The following is an 18925-nucleotide window of genomic DNA, read 5'->3' on the forward strand; positions in this document are numbered from 1 at the left end:
TCCGTATCTCTAGCTTTGTAAGAATTCATTCCCCACTGGAAGGTCCTGTAGAAACTGTGAGCTCTATTTCACTACATCTCAGCTTTCCTCCTCCCAGAAGTGAATTTCTTCCTTTTAACTTGACAGTTTATGTGAATGCTACTAACTTCATTCCATTCACTCAGGTTTAAAAATCCTTTTATTTATGACAGATCATTTTCCTCCAGTCACAGGGCCTCCTCATTCTTTCTCAAATATGCCAAGTACTGTCCCACTTCAGGGCCTTTGTATTTTTGTTCTTCTCCTGGAAAAGCCTTTCTCTACATGATCTGCAAAGCTTGCTCTGCTCCTTCTTTCTGGTCTCTTCAAATGTTAAAAGTTAAGTGTGGCCTTACTCACCCTCTTAGGGGAAATAATAGTCCTGCCTTCCTCTCTCTGACTTCTTTTCTTGGCTTTGATTTTTCTCCACAGTACTTGCAAATATAATTTGTATCATTATTATCTTTCTTCTCCACTAGGTCATAAGCTCCTTGAGTACCGGGACTTTGTCACTTCTGTTTACTGTTTCATCCCCTGTGCCTGGCATAGTAAATCTTAGTAAATATTTTTTGAATGAGTGAAATTGTCATTCTCTGGATAAATAGAACCACCTATTTTTCCTTAAAAATGCCCTGAATTTTCCTGCTTTATTATCTCATTTGTTAGATGTTAATATGAATTTTCTTCTTTCTTTTCTTTTTTTTCTTTTTTTTTCATTTATTTTCTATTCTCTTTTTTTTCTTTTCTCTCCTTTTTTTAAGATAAAAGTGAGACCATTGGTACATTTTTCTTAGACTTTTCAAAAGTACCCTTTGTATTTGGACCATTTCCCCCGTCTGTTGCCTACTTTCTAAAGAGGAACGAGGATTGATTAAAACAGCTGGATTATTCCTTCCTGAATAATCTTGAGGAAGAGGTAATTTTGGAGGAGGTGTGTATTTTGTTTATTGCTCCTTTATTAATAGTTGTCCACTCTGTTCGGTACTTAGACTGGCTCCTTTTACTTATTGAGCTATAAAAATACTGCAGTTTGAATAAAAGAATTAAGAAGTCTTTGCAAATGTTCTTTAAATGAATGTCTTTAGCTCTTTTATTACTGCATGATGTTTAACGGTGCATTTTTGATTGTTGGATGAATTTTAGTTATTAATCAGAGAAACTGAAGATGTTTTTCATTTCACAGTCTTTAAAAACTGAGTGTTTTGTTTAGTTTTGCTTTCTGAATAATCACAAATGCAACCATTGATTAATATGCAAAGCCCAGGTTTTGCATTCTTGCCAAATATATTCAGAATTCTTCAATAAATAACTCCCAAGCCCATCCTATTCCATGGTGCATATTTTTCTGGCTGAAGACTGTGGGAATTCTCTGGAATGAACCAAGTGGCATTAATTATTAAAGATAATGTACTGCTGAGAGTTCTGAGATATGTATTAGGTGAGCCATATAAAATTGTTAGTTTTATAGTTTAAATGAGCTCAAAATTGGCAGTTTTATAAGGTTAAGCCTAAAATCTTTTGAACTCTTGAACTGAGCTCAAACCCAGTATTTTATTGTTAATTATTAAACTGAAAACTACAGTTGACCCTTGGACAAAACAGGTTTGAACTGCACAGATCCACTTATACATGCATTTTCTTGGATAAATAATGTATGGTACTGTAAATATGTTTTCTCTTCCTTATGATTTTCTTAACATTTTTCTCCTAGCTTACTTTATTGTAAGAATACAGTATATAAAACATGTAGCATTCAAAATATGTATTAATCATCAATTCATGTTATTATTAAGGCTTCCGGTCAATAGTAAGCTATTAGTTAAATTTTGGGGGAGTCAAAGTTATACTGAATTTTTAATTGTGTAAGGGATTAGGGTTCTTAACCTCCATGTTGCTTAAGGGTCAGTTGTATGTTCCAAATATTGTGCTATTTAAGGCTTTAAGTGATCTGGGTGTTACTTTTACTGAGATAATTTGTTATATAGCTTTTCAAAAATATGTTTAAACTTAGGGAATACTCAGGGAGAAAGTACATAAAACATGCAGTTAAAGGAGTAATGACTCTTATAAATTTCAAATGGAGTGTCATGGTTAGTCTAAAATATTGCTATTTCTTTCTTTAATAGAAATTTTCCAATGAAGTACCTCCCTCATTTGTGGTTATTTCTTCCCTTCTACTATTCTTTAGTTCATACCCTGCCTTATTTCAAAAAGAACATGTATTTTATATTTTATAATGTATATTTAAATATTACATGCGCATTTTTATTATTAGATCTGATGTACAAAATTCAGATGTAGAAACAGATCAGTATCATTTTCTAGCAGCACTGAAGACTAGCAATAATTTACCTGAATAAAATCCCTCTAAAGGTAATAGTATACTGTTTTTAGATTTTCCTAAAAACCTTAATAGAAAATATCTGATAAATTTATTTACAACACTGGAACACTGTATTTTCAGCAAATTAAATACTTGCTGAATAGGGAGGATTATCTTTAATGATTGGGACAGATGGGAGTGAGATGAAGGAAAGAATGAATCTCCATTTAGAGAAGTGTACATTTCAAAATATTTGACAATTTTGCTAATATGTCATTGTGTTAATTTTTATGTTGATTTACCAGATGTTGCCTCATAGGGAATTTGTGATTATTATAGTAATGGACCTTGCTGATAACTTTTCCTAAATTATTTTAAATGTTGCCCTCAAATAATTTTTTCTTGTTAATTGGTTTTCTCTGAAGAGACATTATTTTGTAGTAGAATTGAACTTTAAGGCAACTTCTTCACTGTGAAGGAACTAGCTTTATAATCACTTTTTAAAATCATAGATTTTCTTTTTCTTTGCTTTAGTAATCTCACCCAAATGTTTGTAGTCAAAATAGAAAATTAAATAGGAATAATTATATAGTTTACTCCTGAGTCTTATTTGATGTATGTATACTTATGTATACTTTGGAAGTTATCCTTGTATTTAAATCTACCTGCCTCCTTTGATTCCAAAGTGTTTTTAGCGCTTGCACATTAGGAGTTTAGTTCTACATATACCCTGCTGGACGAAATAAGTGAAGAAAATTATGTAATCTGTTTTTTAACATTATGGGTATTTTGTTGTATCAAATATTTTTGAAAATATTCATACAGATAACTTAGTTAATTTAATTTCTTGGTAATATACTTTTAAAGAATTGGGGTGCCTGGGATTGGCTTGGTTGGTTAAACATTTAACTCTTGATTTTGGCTCAGGTTGTGATCTTAGGATTGTGAAGTCGAGCCCCCACTTCGGGCTCTGTGCTTCAGATGTTTGCTCTGAGTGGAACCTGATTAAGATTTTCTCTCTCCCTCTCCTTCTGTCCCTCCCTCACATCCCCCCTCTGAAAAAAAATCATTTTGTGATGCTGTTGTTCAACATAATATACTGTAGATTTAATAGATGTAGCTTTTTGGTAGTATTGGGGTAATTATTTATTATATTTCTCCTTATTGTCTTTTGTTCCTTTGTATGAAAGGGGACAATACTTAGACCAATTAAAATTTAATAGTTTCTATAAACATGTTTCATTTCAGAGATTTGTTCCATATATGTCCTATGGTGAAACTATATTTGAGTATGGAAACTGGCAGTCCCATTTGCCTTTCTTCACAGAACAGATTTCATATTCAAATCTTGTTTTTTTTTCAGTTATATATATGGTAATGCATATCATATGTATATGCATCGTTCTCCCTTGACTTAAGATAGGGTCACATCCTCATAAACTAATTGTACATTGAAAATATTATAAGTCAAAGATGAATTGGATACATCTAACCTACTGAACATTATAGCCTAGTCTTGTCTATCTTAAATGTGCTCAGAACACTTATATTAGCCTACAGTTGGACAAAATTATTTAACACGAAGTCTGTTTTATAATGAAGTGTTGAAGATCTTAGTGGATTTATTACATATTTTACTGAAAGTGAAAAGCGGAATGGTTGTATGAGTACAGAACATTGCTTACCCTCATGCTCCTGTTGTTGACTATGAGCTGTGGCTCACCCCTGCTGCTCAGCATCACTAGGAAGTATGGTACTGTATATGCTAGCCTAGGAAAAAGTCAAAATTCAAAACTTAAAGTATACTATTGAATGTGCATTGCTTTCTTACTATTGTAAAGTCAAAAAGTTGTAAGTGGAACTGTCTTAAATCTGGGACTGTCTGTGTATGTATACAGCTCTACCAACCTAAAGACAGCTCCTACATTTTTTTCTCCTATTTAAGAGGCCAGATATTTTTCCCTTCTCTACTACGTTTTAAGTCCAAATGTTATTTTTGATTATCGTTATGAAGAAACATTATTTATAAAATTAGTCTAAAGCTGTGGTGCTGTCCCTTAAATTCTGAATACAAATAATAAAAAGAATATAGTAAATAAGATTTGAGTTTGTCAAAGGAAGAAAGTGAAGAGTGGCAGAAAGTTACCATTTTTTCCCCTGAATTATTTTTACATGCTTTTTGCTAGCCTTGTACCTATGTCGTATTGGGATTTTTGTTCTTTGAAGAAAAGGACACTCGAGGGCATTTTGTTAACAGTATATTCTTACATTGAATGCATTTTGATGTCCTTTGTGAATGCTTATTTTCTGTGACAATTTTGCATCCACCTTTGTTGTTCTTTAGTATCGGCTACTCATTTTGAATAGTTTGCCTTTATGCCCAGTATAGATTTAGCATTACAGTCTTGATTATTCAACTGATTATGAATGTGCACGTATGTATATGTACCCATGTGTAAATAAGGATGTTATTTGCTGTACCTTTTAAAAATGAGATTTTATATAAAATCATTTATATTTCAAATTACTGGAATTATAGATAAATACAATTATATCTTCATCATTTAGTAATGAATGTCTTGGAGCTGGGTTTGGGATTTCCTGCCCTTCTGCTTTGTTCTCTGTAGCAGGAGGTGAATCTCCACAAATTAATTTCCTAGGCTCTCTTGCCACCAGACTTCTGGGTAGGTTTGGCCAGTGGGAGGCACTGGTAGGAGATTGGAGGGCAGGAAAATGGGAGAAGACCGGTTATTTATTTCTCTTTTTTCTGCTTTGAGATGCAACCGCTGTGGTTCTAGCTCCTACTACATTAACTCAGGACTTGGCTCAGTGATCAAAAATCCATTTAATTACTAGAACAAGAGTATATCTCATCATAAATATGTTTTTTTCTCTTGTTCTTCCCTAAATTGCCTGTAAATATGAATATCTAGTTTTGTCTATTGGAATTATATTGAGTATCTAATCTCCAATCTCATTTATTTATAATGGGTTGTTAAGTATTTGCATATGGTTGCTGTAAGGTAGGTAGGTGGAAACAGGTAGCTAACTTGCTTGCTTTCTCTCTTTCCTTCTCTCTTTTTCCCAATAAAGTTTTCTTCCTTTGTAAAAACAAGACATGCTTATATGGAAAATGCAGGGAAGTGAGAAAAAAAGAGACTCACCCATAATGCCATTTCCCACGCCATTGAGATTATTTTGGTATATTTCCTTCTTGACTTCTTACCATGTAGAGAATTTCTAATTTAACACCCATATAAACATGATTTTCTTCTCCAAATTGTTACTTTCAAAGCATATTGCTTTGTTAATATATTCCCATCATGTCTGGGAATATAATTTTATACTCGTAAACAATCTACAGTTTTATATCTTTTTCTTCCCATTGAACATATACATTCTGCCTCATTATTAAGGTGCTGCAGTGTAGGGAAAACTGAATATTCCCCGGAGTACGTTATGGAAAATGTCATAGGTAAAGGAGTTGGCTGGGTCAAAACTCTGGAAAAGACTGGCTGGTGGACATAGTGAAAGGACATCTGTGAAAGGGGAATAAAAAATGTTACCATAGAGAGGGAAAGGAATGAAGTTTATTTCTCCTTGTAGGGGAAATCAATGAGTCTTTTTTCTTTAAGATTTTATTTATTTATTTGAGAAAGAAAATAAGCATGAGTGGTGGGGGGAGGGGCAGAGGGAGAGGGAGAAGCAGACTCCCTACTGAGCAGAGAACCCAATGCCAGACTTCATCCCAGAATCTTGAAATCATGACCTGAGCAGAAAGCAGATGCTTCACCAGCTGAGCCACCCAGGTCGCGATTGAGGGTCTTGAGAGCTGCAGAATGGGCATGGAACTGTTTGTGGCATGCACATTGAAGTATAGGTTGCCAAGGAGAAAGGAGAGTGTTTAGTACATAAACTGAGTCAGATCTGTGTACCTCCCGCTGGCTACTCGCCTCACCTGCAGAAATTGTACTTTCTTCCAGGGCTTGCCTTCACATGAGCTTCAGCAGGAGTCTTGGGAAAGTACTGAAGTCAGTGCATTCATTGGCGTCTGGGAGTGCTGGAAATCAAGAGCTTTGGGGGCTTTGATTCACAGTCCTGGGAAGAGAGAGTTTTACTTATTTATTTATTTTTAAAAGATTTTATGTATCTGAGACAGAGAATGCAAGTGTGTGAGACCTCGAGCTGTGGTGGGGAGGCAGAGGAGGAGGGAGAAGCAGGCTCCCCACTGAGCGAGGAGCCCTTGTGGGGTTGGATCCCAGGACCCTGAGATCATGACCTGAGCCCAAGGCAGACACTTCACTGCCTGAGCCACCCAGGAGAGAGTCTCAACTGCATGGGAGGTAAAGGAGCACTTAAAGCCTGAGATCATTCAGGAATTTCTAGGGTCTTAAATATCCACATTATTAATATTCATTGTCTGTTGCTGTGTGAGAAATTATCACAAATGTAGGGACTTAATGCTCGTTTGCTGTCTTGCGGTCCTGTAGGTCATAAGTTTGGGCGAGCTGAACTGGGTTTTCTGCTCAGGGTCTTGGTGAGGCAGAAATCAAGGTGTCGGCTGGGTTGGGCTCTCCTCTGAAGACCGAAGAATTTGCTTCCCACATCATGTGGGTTGTGGACAGAATTCTTGTTCCTAGGTCTGAAGTCCTAGTTTCCCTGTTGGCTGCCAGCGGGGGGCTGTGTTCTACTATCAGAGGCTGCCTGAAGTCCTCCTCACTTGGACACTACAGGCTTCAAAGCCAGCAGCACCTCAAATCCTTATCATGCTTTCAATCTTCTTTGGTTTTCTCTTTTGCTGCCAGCTGGAGAGAACTGCTTTTGAAGTGCTTTTGTGATTAGATTAGGCCCACCTTGACAATTATTTTAAGATCAACTGACCTGAGACTTGAATGACATCCAAAAAATCTCTTCCCATCATTAACTAGGTTAGTGTTTGAGTAACCAGGAGGTAGGAGTCTTGGCAGGGGTTTGGGGGTAAGGGAGGGTGCCGCCTTTTTAGAATGTTGCTTACCACAGTGTTACATAGTTTTTCACTGTCATATATGCTTCATAATACAGTTAACTCATGTGATAACCCCAATATTACAAATATTCCAGGAGATTTAAAGCCACTAATGATGGCCTGGGATAAATTTATGTATATAGCGTGTATTGTAATTGATGTTAAACGACAACTCTTAATAAAGAAATTTAAGGACTACATAATACCCTATAATATAGAAGGTATTACGGATGTTTCCTTCATGATTAGGACCTTGAATTTTGCTTTATATTTTTCACTTAGATGAATATCGTTATGATGAACGTTGCCGCCTCTTTTTACTCTTGTATTATGGGGAAGTAACTTATCTGAAGAGATTGAAGATACCACATTACTTAAAGGAGTTATGTTATTTCCTATTCTAAGCAGTAATGTTTAGTGTCTTTTGTGCTATGTCTTTTCAGTCTTAAAAATTTTTAGTCTTTCATATTTTGATAGAAGAGCTATTTCTCATAATTTTTCACTTAAAAAACCAGTTGTCTTCGAACCTCTCTTCTTCTATATGCCTATATTAAATGTAGCAGGTTTGTAATAAAAGTTCAAGTTAAATACTGTGACTAATGCACTGTGGCATGTTGTTTCTTTTTTATTGGTCTCCATTTCCTCTTTGCAGTGGAATGGCTGACTTGAGATTTTTCAGTGCTCTGTATGTTAAATACCTTTCATACCCTCTTTTTCTCTTTAAACATCTGTAATACCTGTTAGCATTCTGCTAGTACTTTTAAGATGAACTTTATAGACTTTGGAAGAAGATAGTCACACACATAGGTAATACAAAAGGTATGGGCATTGTGCTGGGCTGCCTTTCGAAGTATCCAGCGTTATGGTTCTGTATCAGGACACCGTGTGTTACACTACTGTTAAATCACTTCAGGTTACCGGGTCATGGGAGACCTTTACTGGAATTTGGGATCAGGAGAAGAGGCATTTGAAAGATTCCTTGAAGATCTGTACCAGTGGTAGGAATGGTGGAATCTTTTTCTGGGTTAGGGAGCTGTGAAGCCCAGATAGGGTAAAACATTGCCAGTTCCTGTTTTTGTATGTTTTCAGTATCAAATAATGTTTTCCTGAAATGGATGAACTGTTCCCTTATGTGGTTTGACTGGTTCAGATTATGGAGAAACAAATACTGTCCTTGTTATGGATGCCACGTTTTTTAAAAACTGCGTTAGCTTTTTACCAGTGAGGATATACTTTTTGGCTTATAGTTAGCTTGTGGTTAAGTACAGACCTTAGATCTTGTTACGTGACTTCTTGTCAAACAAAGTGTGCCCCCTTTCCCATCGTGCTTATGCAATTGAGTTGCAAAAATAATTTCAAAGCTTTAATTTTTATTCTTCACGAACTTCATAGTAATCTTAGTTTGTCTTTGCAGCCTGTTAAAATCTCTTCAACTTCTGTCACTCAGTATGTTAGTATCCCTTTTAGTTTTCTTCTATCTATAAATTTGATAAATATGTCATATGTTTTCATTTGTCTTTTATGAAAAGCTTGAGAAATTTCAGAATAAAAGAGCCCTATCATCTGCTCCCTTCTTCCTGTTGTGTAGTGATTTGCCATATAATTAACACTTAACATTTTTGAGTTTTTAATCAGCTCCAAATTTGTCTAACTGTATTATAATATTGAATTACCATTTTAAAACTCTATCCATGGGCATATCACAGAAGACTCCGCTATATGCAGGCTGTAGTTAAGTTTCAGTGTGCCTTCTGCATTTGCCTGGTCTATCATTCTAGCAGCTTTAGTTAAAACCCCCCACCACCAAAAAAGAGGGAAATGATTAGTGTTTCTACTTAATTTCTTTAATTTACATTTGTTTCTCTTATGCTGAAAACCTTAGTTTTTAATGACATTAGTAATTAGTTATTTGCTTTCATCTTATACTTTTAATAATTTCAAAATAATAATGCAGATCTTACCAAAAATACATTGTTTATCTCTAGGAGGGTATATCCTAGTTGAGATATATTACGTTGTATTACTGCCATTTGAAGTAATTACAATAGTAGATTTTCAGTTATTAAGCCATTCTTATATTCCTGAGATAAATTCAAACTCAGAACATTGACTTTATTTCCAGATGTTAAATCAGTCTTACTTTCCTGGGATTTACCTCATCATGGTGTTTTCTTTTTTTGAATCTATCATGTGTATTACATACTCTGTATGTAATATGTCTCTGGCGGCTCTCAGGATACTTCTTTTATATTGGTTGTGAACAGCTTCATTATGATGTGTTGTTTTGGGGTTTTTTTTGATTCTCTTATTTTATTTTCGCTGATCTTGAATCTGTAAACATGTATCTTTGAACATATTTGTTATGTTTTTGTGAATTAGAATTATTACTTTAGATGTTTTTTTTTCCCCGTGACAGTGTTTATTCTCCATGGGTATCTGTGAGTCTGTTCGTATTTTTCAATCTTTTAAAACATGTAAAATATCTGATCTTCAGATTGCATAATTTCTTTTTGTTAGATTCACTTACTCTTTTCCTTTTATCATTTCCATTTTGCTGTTGAGCCAAGTCAGTACTTTTTATTTCAGATACTGCATTTTTCAGTTTTGAAATTTTTATTTGATCTTTTTTCATTTACATTTTTCATCAAGGAATTTTTGCCTTTAGATTGGTTTCAATGTCTAATGCAGTGTGCTTATTGTATATATGTTTTAAAATCTTTGATAAGTCCAACGTCTGCTTCATTTCACATTTGGCATTTCTTGATTATCTTTTCCTTTGGGAATTGCTCACATTGTACTGGTTTTGTTGTATCTAGTAATTTTGGATTGCATCACTGACATTTTGAATATTGTGTTGTGGACTGACTCCACTAATGTCCTTTAGAGAATGTAGAGAATGTTGACTTTGTCTTATCAGGCAGCAGCCTGGTGGGGTTCAGATTGAACTTTCTCTCTGTACTTCCTTAGGTGGTGGTTTTAGCATCAATTCACTTTGACAGCCTTTGCTGTGTTCTTAGTTTCATTAGCTACTAAAGGATGCTTTTCCTAATTTCTCTTACTGGAAGGATAGAATCTCCAAGAGTTTTAGCCTCTGGCATCGCATGTATTTTTTCCTGACTGGGCTACTGTTAGGTCTAAGTAATGAGAGACAAAGGAAAACAATAAGAAATATTATCTCTACAATCTTTATATAATAGGCTCCTTTTTTAAAAAAATTGTTTCTCTACTCAGAAGAATGGGTTTTCATGCAGAATCTTATATGCCCATGCTCTAGCTGGAGTGATGTGAGTTCTGTCCTTGGGCCAGGTTGGAAGAGATAAAAGAGGGGGGAAAAATCTCTTGACTCTTTCCTCCACATTCAGGGGGCAGTTTTCAAGTCCTTTGGGCAGAAAGTTGGACTTCCCTAAGAGTTTTTCTGACCCACCTGTTACATTCTGATTCAGCCTATCCTTGGGTCAATCCTGGAGGTAACAGAGTGGGGAAAAAAACAGAAGCACACTGCCACTGTATTTGTCACTCTTCAGGTTTTGAATGTTTCCAAATTTGCCTGCTCTTAAATTTTTTAGAGCTCTCGAGTGGTTGCATGTTTATATTATATTTCATTTTGTTATCTTTAGAGTTTTTATTGTAAATAGTGGAAGAGGCTAGAAACCTCATATTCTTTTTTTTTTGAATAAATTTTGCTTGATATAGGATTCTGTGTTGACACTTATTTGCAAATGCAATTGAACGTGCTTAGTCCAAATGTTCTGCTTTTATTCTATTTATTCCTATGAATGTGATGTATATTCTTATTTTTTCCTTTGGCAGCTATTAAGATTTTCTCTTTATCAGTGCCTTTCAGCCATCTTATTGTGATAGGCCCTATGTTATTCTTAAGTATTTAGCAGACTTCAGATTTATGGAGTTTTTTGGATCAGTGTGTTTATAATCACCATAAAATTTGTAAATTTTTTATCAATTATTTTTTCAAAATTTTTTTCTATTCGTCTTCTCCTTCTTAACCCCCTACTACTGTCCCCAGGGAGAGCATTTTCCTTTTCTTTTTTCCCCTTCAGTTACATGTATCGTTCTGTTTTGTTTTCTAGTTACATGTATGTTGAGTGGCTTTATATTATTTCATATCTCACTGAGACTTTTGATGATCTTTTTCTCTCACACACAAAAACTAAACCAAACAAAAATTTTTGTGCATTGTTTTCTTGCCACTTCTTTAAGTTCACTAATCTTTTCTTCTTCTGTGTCTAATACAGACATATCGTGGTGACATTGCTGGTTTGGTTCCAGACAGCTGCAATAAAGTGAATATTGCAAAAAAGCGAGTCAGATGAAGTTTTTTCATTTCCAAGTGCATGTTAAAGCAGTGTTTACATTACACTGCCTTCTATTAAGTGTGCAATAGCATTAGGTCCCCAAAACCGAGATTCATATCTTAATTAAAAAATGCTTTATTGCTAAAATAATACTCCTTAGATGTGTATTAGGGACAATGGCCTTTCTAGCACAGGGAGCTTTTTTTCAAGACAGTTATTATTTTAATTCCCAGTCTACCAAATAAAGTTACCACCATTAACCAACTATGTCCAGTTACCTTTTTATATACTCTTTTATTTTTAAGTCAGTTTATGAATAATTTACAGAATAACTAGCGAAATTCCACTTTATTAGACATTTTAATAAGAATTTAAGCACAGGACAGCCCGGGTGGCTCAGCGGTTTAGCGCCAGCCTTTGGCCCAGGGTGCGATCCTGGAGTCCCAGGATCAAGTCTCACGTCAGGCTCCCTGCATGGAGCCTGCTTCTCCCGCTGCCTGTGTCTCTGCCTCTCTCTCTCTCTCTGTATTTCTCATGAATAAATAAATAAAATCTTTATTTTATTTATTTATTTATTTATTTATTTATTTATTTATTTATTTATTTATTTAAAGATTTATTTATTTATGATAGAGATAGAGACACAGAGAGGCAGAGACACAGGAGGAGGGAGGGAGAAGCAGGCTCCATGCTAGGAGCCCGACGTGGGACTTGATCCCGGGACTCCAGGATTGCACCCTGGGCCAAAGGCTGGCGCTAAACCTCTGAGCCACCCAGGGATTCCCAAATAAAATCTTAAAAAAAAAAGAATTTAAGCACAGCAAACCTCTTTATGTCAGGTAAATTTTGGTGCACAAACTTCATAAACAATGAGAGATTATTGTTACACAGTATTTTAGCAAAATGAGGTGATCTAGGTTGTTGCAGAATATTCTGTCTTTTCAGTTGAATATTGTGTCTTTTCAGTTGAATGAGTGACTAGAGGAAACTATTTTTTTGTCCTTCAAAATATGTTGTTCACTCATAATTTTTAAACTATACAATATTCATCTAGGATATTATCAGCTAGAGATGTCATTTAAATGATCAGTTTCATCACAATTTTATTTTATTTTAAATATTTTATTTATTTATTCATGAGAGACACACACAGAGAGAGAGAGAGAAGCAGGCTTCATGAAGGGAGTCCGATGTGGGACTCGATCCCGGGTCTCCAGGATCATGCCCTGTGCCGAAGGCGGTGCTAAACTGCTGAGCCAGCCAGGCTGCCCTCATCACAATTTTAGAGTCTAGAGTTAGAGTTACCCCTTCTTCATGTATCCCAAACAACTAGTCTGTTCTCTGTGTGTTTGGTTTTTGCTGTTTTTTTTTCATTTAAGAATTTACATATAAATGAGATCATATGGTATTTGTCTTTCTCTGTCCAACTTATTTCACTTAACATAATACCCTCTAGGTCCATCCTTGTTGCCAATGGCAAAATTTCATTCTTTTTAATGGCTAAATAGTATTCTGGGGTGGTGTGTGTGTGTGTGTGTGTGTGTGTGTGTGTGTTAGCCCATCTTTGTGAATCTTCTCTTTCCCATATTATTTTTCCCTGTTGCATCCTGTGGCATTGGGTATAATAACTCAGTTTTTCTGTTACAAGTCATAGATTATATACTGTAAATTAGTTTTTTTATGATTGATATTTGGATTTACTGTTTATTTTGCCCAGAATATGAGGAACCTTTTGACCTCCAGTTTCTGTTTTTTAAAATGATGCAGCTGAAATGTGTCACTAGAATTAAAAAATCATGTCTGAAAACTGGCAGCCACAAGAGTAAGCTGGAAGTACAACATAGATGTCACTTCGAATTTTGATGTGAGAAATGCATGTTGTGATCTTCCATTTATGTCCATACTGCCATTTTAACTTTTATTTATCACCATAACCAAGGTTATTTTTTTTCCAATTCCCTGGGGGAGATTTTAGTTTGTTTTGAGGCAGATAATAGCTGATTTTGAAACTTGATTGTAAGAGTAAGACAATTCTTCACAGAAAATTTTTCCTTATGCAGTAAAGCTAAGTATTTTAATTAGGTGAATATTTTTTCCTTATTTTTAGTAAATAAGACTTGTAAGTGACAATTTTAAGAAGAGATTATTAGTATGTATTGCTGTTGGTACAGTCAGCAGAACGATTAAAATTATAATCTGCTTTTTAAAACTTATTTATACTAAAGGAATAGTCCTAAATCTTTTGTTTTTATTTATTTATTTTAAGGCAAGAGGAGCAGATGTTCCAGAGATTCCTGGAGATCTTAGTCTTAAGACATGTGGCAGTACAGCCAGTATGAAGGTTAAACATGTGAAAAAGTAAGTATAATTTTACAGTGGATTTTAAATGAATTTATCTAAATGGGAGTCAGTGTTTTGGTTCTCTTAAAAACTTTTAGATTTCTTACTAAATATGTTCTTACTGTCCATACATTAAATTATACTGTAAGCCTAAATTTTGACTTAACAATTAGTGGAGTAGGTCTGAAGATTATCTACTTGTCTAAAAATATATTTTATTTTGTTCTTGTAACAACTTTATGTCACTGGCTATCAGATTGCATTTGTTCAATAGGAATAAGTTAAGTGTTGTCTGTCTTGGTGCCCTTGATACATGTTCTCATTCATTTAGAAAAATCAGCTTTGTTGTGTGAGTTATGGGATCGCTGTATCTCAGCTCTGTCTGAATTGGATGCTAGTAATTGACCCTTACATAAAATACCTGAAGGTATCCCATTTCAGTTTTCAACAGAAAAACCATTCTATACTTTCCCACTGAAGCCTTAGTACACTGCCCCCAACCCATAAGGCTGGTATTATATAAAACAAAAACAGAAAAACCATCTTTTCATCTGGTAGGGGGTTAGGGAGCTATGTTTTCATTGCAAATAGAGAAAAGACAAAGATAAAAATATTCATTCTGCATCCAGACCCACCAATCCAGGACTGATGGTCTGCGACAACATTCACAGGTAAAATCTGGTTTTCTATTTTGTCGGGAATGCTGCTTCTGATTAGAAGTTGGCTCTCACAGTTTTCATAACATTCACTGAAGGTGTAGATTTTTCTATGGGCATTGCCTTGGGTCAAGATTAGGAGAGTGTAGTGATGCTTTTTAATTTTTGTTTTGTGTTGTTTTTGACCTGTGCATTAAATGTAATTTTCATTTGGTTCACTGTATTTCTGGAAAGGTTGTGTGGATATATGTGTGCTCATGCGCATGTGCTTATTAAAATAGTTTTGCTTGCATGAGCTCTTCAACCCATTTTGTTTTTTCCTTAGGTTTAATAATTTGGCTATTCTAGTATCTTGCATCTCACTTAGTTGTTTCATGTACTTCAGGTTACCCTTCACTAAAGGTCACTTTCCGAAGATGGCTGAATGTGCACATTTCCATTATGAGAACGTTGAGTTTGGCAGCATACAGGTATATTTGAAATATTTCCTGCATACTGAATTAAGATATACCTATATCTCTATTCTCTTCTATATTTCTTTTTTTAATCTATGTGTCTGAGAGAGAATACTTAGAAGTAGTTTTTTTCTATTAGTGTGTCGTTGCTTGATGTGAAAACTTTTATTTTCTTCTGTTGACCAATACTTGATGCCTGATGACAACTATTTCAATTGAAAATTGTATGATAGGATCAGAATTTCTATTAGATTCCTAGACAAAGTTTGCCATTGTTTTAGCATGAAGTATTCTAGTTGTTAACTGACTCTTATGTGGGATCACAGTAATAATGGTTAAATCCAAGTAGGAGTGAAGTTGGGGGGGGGAATGTAATAATGGAAGTTTTATTTTGATATTTTTTTCTTATTGTGAGGTATAGTGTGTAAGTATATATATGCTTATAAAGCATATGCATGTGTACATATATGTCATATACATATGTACGTTTTAAAGTCCAGGCTAAGAAATAGAAATTTCCTGGGTATCCTTTCTGTGTTATATTTGCCTTCTCTGCCCTAAAGATTACTAATACCATGACTTTTATAATATTCATTATAATCTTTTATAATCTTACTCTCTATATCCCAAATCAATATGATGTTTAGTTTGCTTCTTTTTGAATTTTATATAATTGGAATCACTCTAGTCCATTTAGCAAATACTGAGCAAGTACTATATACCAGGCACTGTTGTAGGTGCTTTGGCTATATTAGTGAGCAGCAACCACAACCCAAACCAAAGACCTGCTCTTAAAGAGCACAGAGGATGGCTGAGAAGATAAGAGCTATGGTAAAAAGGTAGAACATGATAAGAAGGACCAGGGGCACTGGGGGTAGGTTGAAATACCAAATCTGGGCAGGTTTCACTATTGAGTGTATTCTTTCTTCTTTCATTTAACTTTGTGAAATTGATCCCTGTAGATGTCTGTAGTAGATACAGTTTGTTCACTATTGTATATTAATCTGCAGCATTGAATATGTCACAAGTAATTTATCCATTCTTTTTGTTTGAAATTTGAATGGTCAGTTTTGGCCTTTGTGAGCATTATTGTACACAAATCCTGGTCATATATGCAGGAATATCTCATGGATACCTAGGAATAGAATTTCAGGGTTATAGCAGACCCACAGATCCAGCTTTACTAAGTAAAGCCAAACTACTTTTTATTTTTTTATTTTTTTTTTATTTTTAAAGATTTTATTTATTTATTCATGAGAGATACAGAGAGAGAGAGAGACAGAGACACTGGCAGAGGGAGAAGCAGGCTCCACGTAGGGAGCCCGATGTGGGACTGAATCCTGGGACCCCAGGATCATGCCCTCGGCTGAAGGCAATGCTAAACCGCTGAGCCACCGAGGCTGCCCCCAAACTACTTTTTAAAGTGATTTATTAATTTATACCCCCATAAACAATAAATCAGAGTTGCTGTTCTATATCTTTGCCAACTATTGATTGTTTGATACTTATCAATTTTCCGCATCTAATGGGGATTTAAATGTCTCATTGTATTTTAATTTACAGTCTCCTGATTTCTAATGCAGGTATTTTCAGATATTTATTGGGCATTTGAGATTTCTATTTCTTGAAACTCTAAATTGGGTCTATTGCTCATTTTGTTTTATAAATTTGCTTGTATTTTCTTATTCATTCATGAGAATGCTTTACATATTTTGTATGTTCTTTCATGTTGCATCTAGCCCTTTTTTATTTTTGTATATGAAAACACCTTCTCCCACGTGATAGCTTGTTATTTCATTTTCTTTATGCTGCTCTCATTGTACAGGCTTCATTTATTTTATTCTTTATTTCATGTATTTTATGTAGTTATATGAAGCACAAACCTGGCTTATAGTTTTTCTGTCAAATTTAAAATGTGCTCCCTTGGTCTGAAGTTATGAAATTATTTTCCTATTTTTTTCTGTAAATTTCATAATTTTGTTTTTGTTTTGTTTTAAAAGATTTTATTTATTTATTCATGAGAGACAGAGAGAGAGAGAGGCAGAGACACAGGCAGAGGGAGAAGCAGGCTTCATGCAGGGAGCCTGATGTGGGACTCGATCCCGGGACTCCAGGATCAGGCCCTGGGCTGAAGGCGGCGCTAAACCACTGAGCCACCCGGGCTGCCCAAATTGAACGTTGAGGTTACTTGGAATTCTTATTTATAAATAAAGTGATATTAAAAATCCCTGGTGTAAAAAAAAAATCCCTAGTGTGACAACAGTCAGAATGGATGTTAACCATAGCACTGGAGCTGAGTGCTAATGGCCTTCTTTGTGATGCAGTGTCCCTCTAGTTGTATGGATCATTGGTGGTCCACTATTTCAATATTTTCTGTGGTACCCACCAGTCTTTTTTGAAAGGAGTCTATTTTATTATTATTTAAAAATATGACTACATTAGAGTTCTCTGGTGATACAGAACCAATTTATATGTGTGTGTGTGTATCTGTGTGTATATATATATAGAGAGAGAGAGAAAGAGGGAAAGCGAGAAAGAGAGAGATATTTATTTTAAGGAATTGTTTTGTGTGATTGTGGAGACATGATTAAGTTTAAAATCTCCAGAATAGACTGAAAAGTGAGGGAAGGGTTGATATTGTAATTTGAGTCCAAGGGAAGTCTGCTGGTAGAGTGCGCTCTTCAGGGGAAGTTATTTATTTTTTTCTGTTAAAGACTTTCAGCTGATTGTACGAGGCCTATCCGCGTCATGGAGAACAATCTGCTTTACTCAGTCTGTTGATTTAAATGTTAATCTCATCTAAAAAATAATGTCCCAGAATTATTTGAATGATGTTTGACCAGAAGTTAGTGTATAAAATTAATAATCTTAGTCCACTCTGCCAACTTGGCATTCCTTAAACTATACTAAATCTCTAACAAATTAGAGGGTCATGCTTCTGCCTAACATCATGATCACCTATTTTTTACAACTAGAAATATTCTAAGCATCTTCTCAGAAGAGGATGCAAAATCCTTGGGTAATTGACTCTTCTTGATATCCTATAACAAATACTATGATGTAATGTTAAAAATACCAAAGTACCAGGATGTAAATCTTACATTACATAAGGTAAAGAGAGAAGAAAACAAAGATACTTACTATGACACACACATACATATTCATATTCAGAATAAGTAGATAATAGTCCTGGCAATTATGGTCTTGGCTTGTGTAACTGGTCATGTGGCTGTGGCTGGTGTTATAGCCACCTTCTTCTGCTTCTCCTTCAGTATTCCCTTTGTCCTGAGAAGAATCTCAGCTGGTTGTGATTCTTTACCTGGTGGGGTGACCCATACCTCTATTCCGGGTCTGGCCATCAATAACCCTGACTGAATTGGGTTCTGGTAATTTCCCATTGTGTTCAGTGGAAGGGCAGTGATACCAAGGAATGCCCTAAGGGAGCTCTAGTATTTCAGATGTATCCTTCTTTACATCTGATGTAGAGTAGCAGAATCAGTCATTCCAGCTCACACTAAAACTCATTATCTTTGCCTGTTGATTTAGAAGCATAAGGAGCCCAATGTGGCCAGGTGTTAGGTTTACTTCCAGGTCAGTGGAATTGTTATTTTGTCTTCTGGTGGAAGCATTCCTACATTTAGAACTAAGATGTCTAGGTTAGTAGAACACACAGTTTTAGGGCCGGGAAGCACACATTTTGCTAGTGAGTCACTATGAGTCTCATTGAGTGGTCCCACTCCCATTTCTACCCCTTGATTCCTGGTTTTCCAATCTGATCAGCTTTAAAGACACTAGTGAGTCTGTTTCCAATAGTA

At 35.2% G+C, this 18925-nt stretch overlaps 1 protein-coding gene across 23 annotated transcripts in view; it reads left to right on the forward strand.

Moving 5' to 3' along the window:
- The window catches only part of ARHGAP32 (Rho GTPase activating protein 32), a 322644-nt gene that overhangs the window by 152778 nt on the left and 150941 nt on the right, over positions 1–18925 (forward strand). For 10 of the 23 annotated variants that reach the window (XM_072729363.1, XM_072729359.1, XM_072729358.1 and 7 more), the window contains 2 exons: positions 13926–14017; positions 15041–15125. In XM_072729363.1, the coding sequence (XP_072585464.1) occupies positions 13926–14017; positions 15041–15125 (177 nt within the window). Of the gene's footprint in view, positions 1–779; positions 950–13925; positions 14018–14628; positions 14671–15040; positions 15126–18925 lie in introns of all 23 variants that reach the window. The other 13 variants (XM_072729354.1, XM_072729349.1, XM_072729350.1 and 10 more) reach the window with 3 other exon arrangements.

The sequence above is a fragment of the Vulpes vulpes genome, chromosome 12, assembly GCF_048418805.1.
Source record: "Vulpes vulpes isolate BD-2025 chromosome 12, VulVul3, whole genome shotgun sequence".
In the NCBI taxonomy this organism is placed as follows: domain Eukaryota; kingdom Metazoa; phylum Chordata; class Mammalia; order Carnivora; family Canidae; genus Vulpes; species Vulpes vulpes.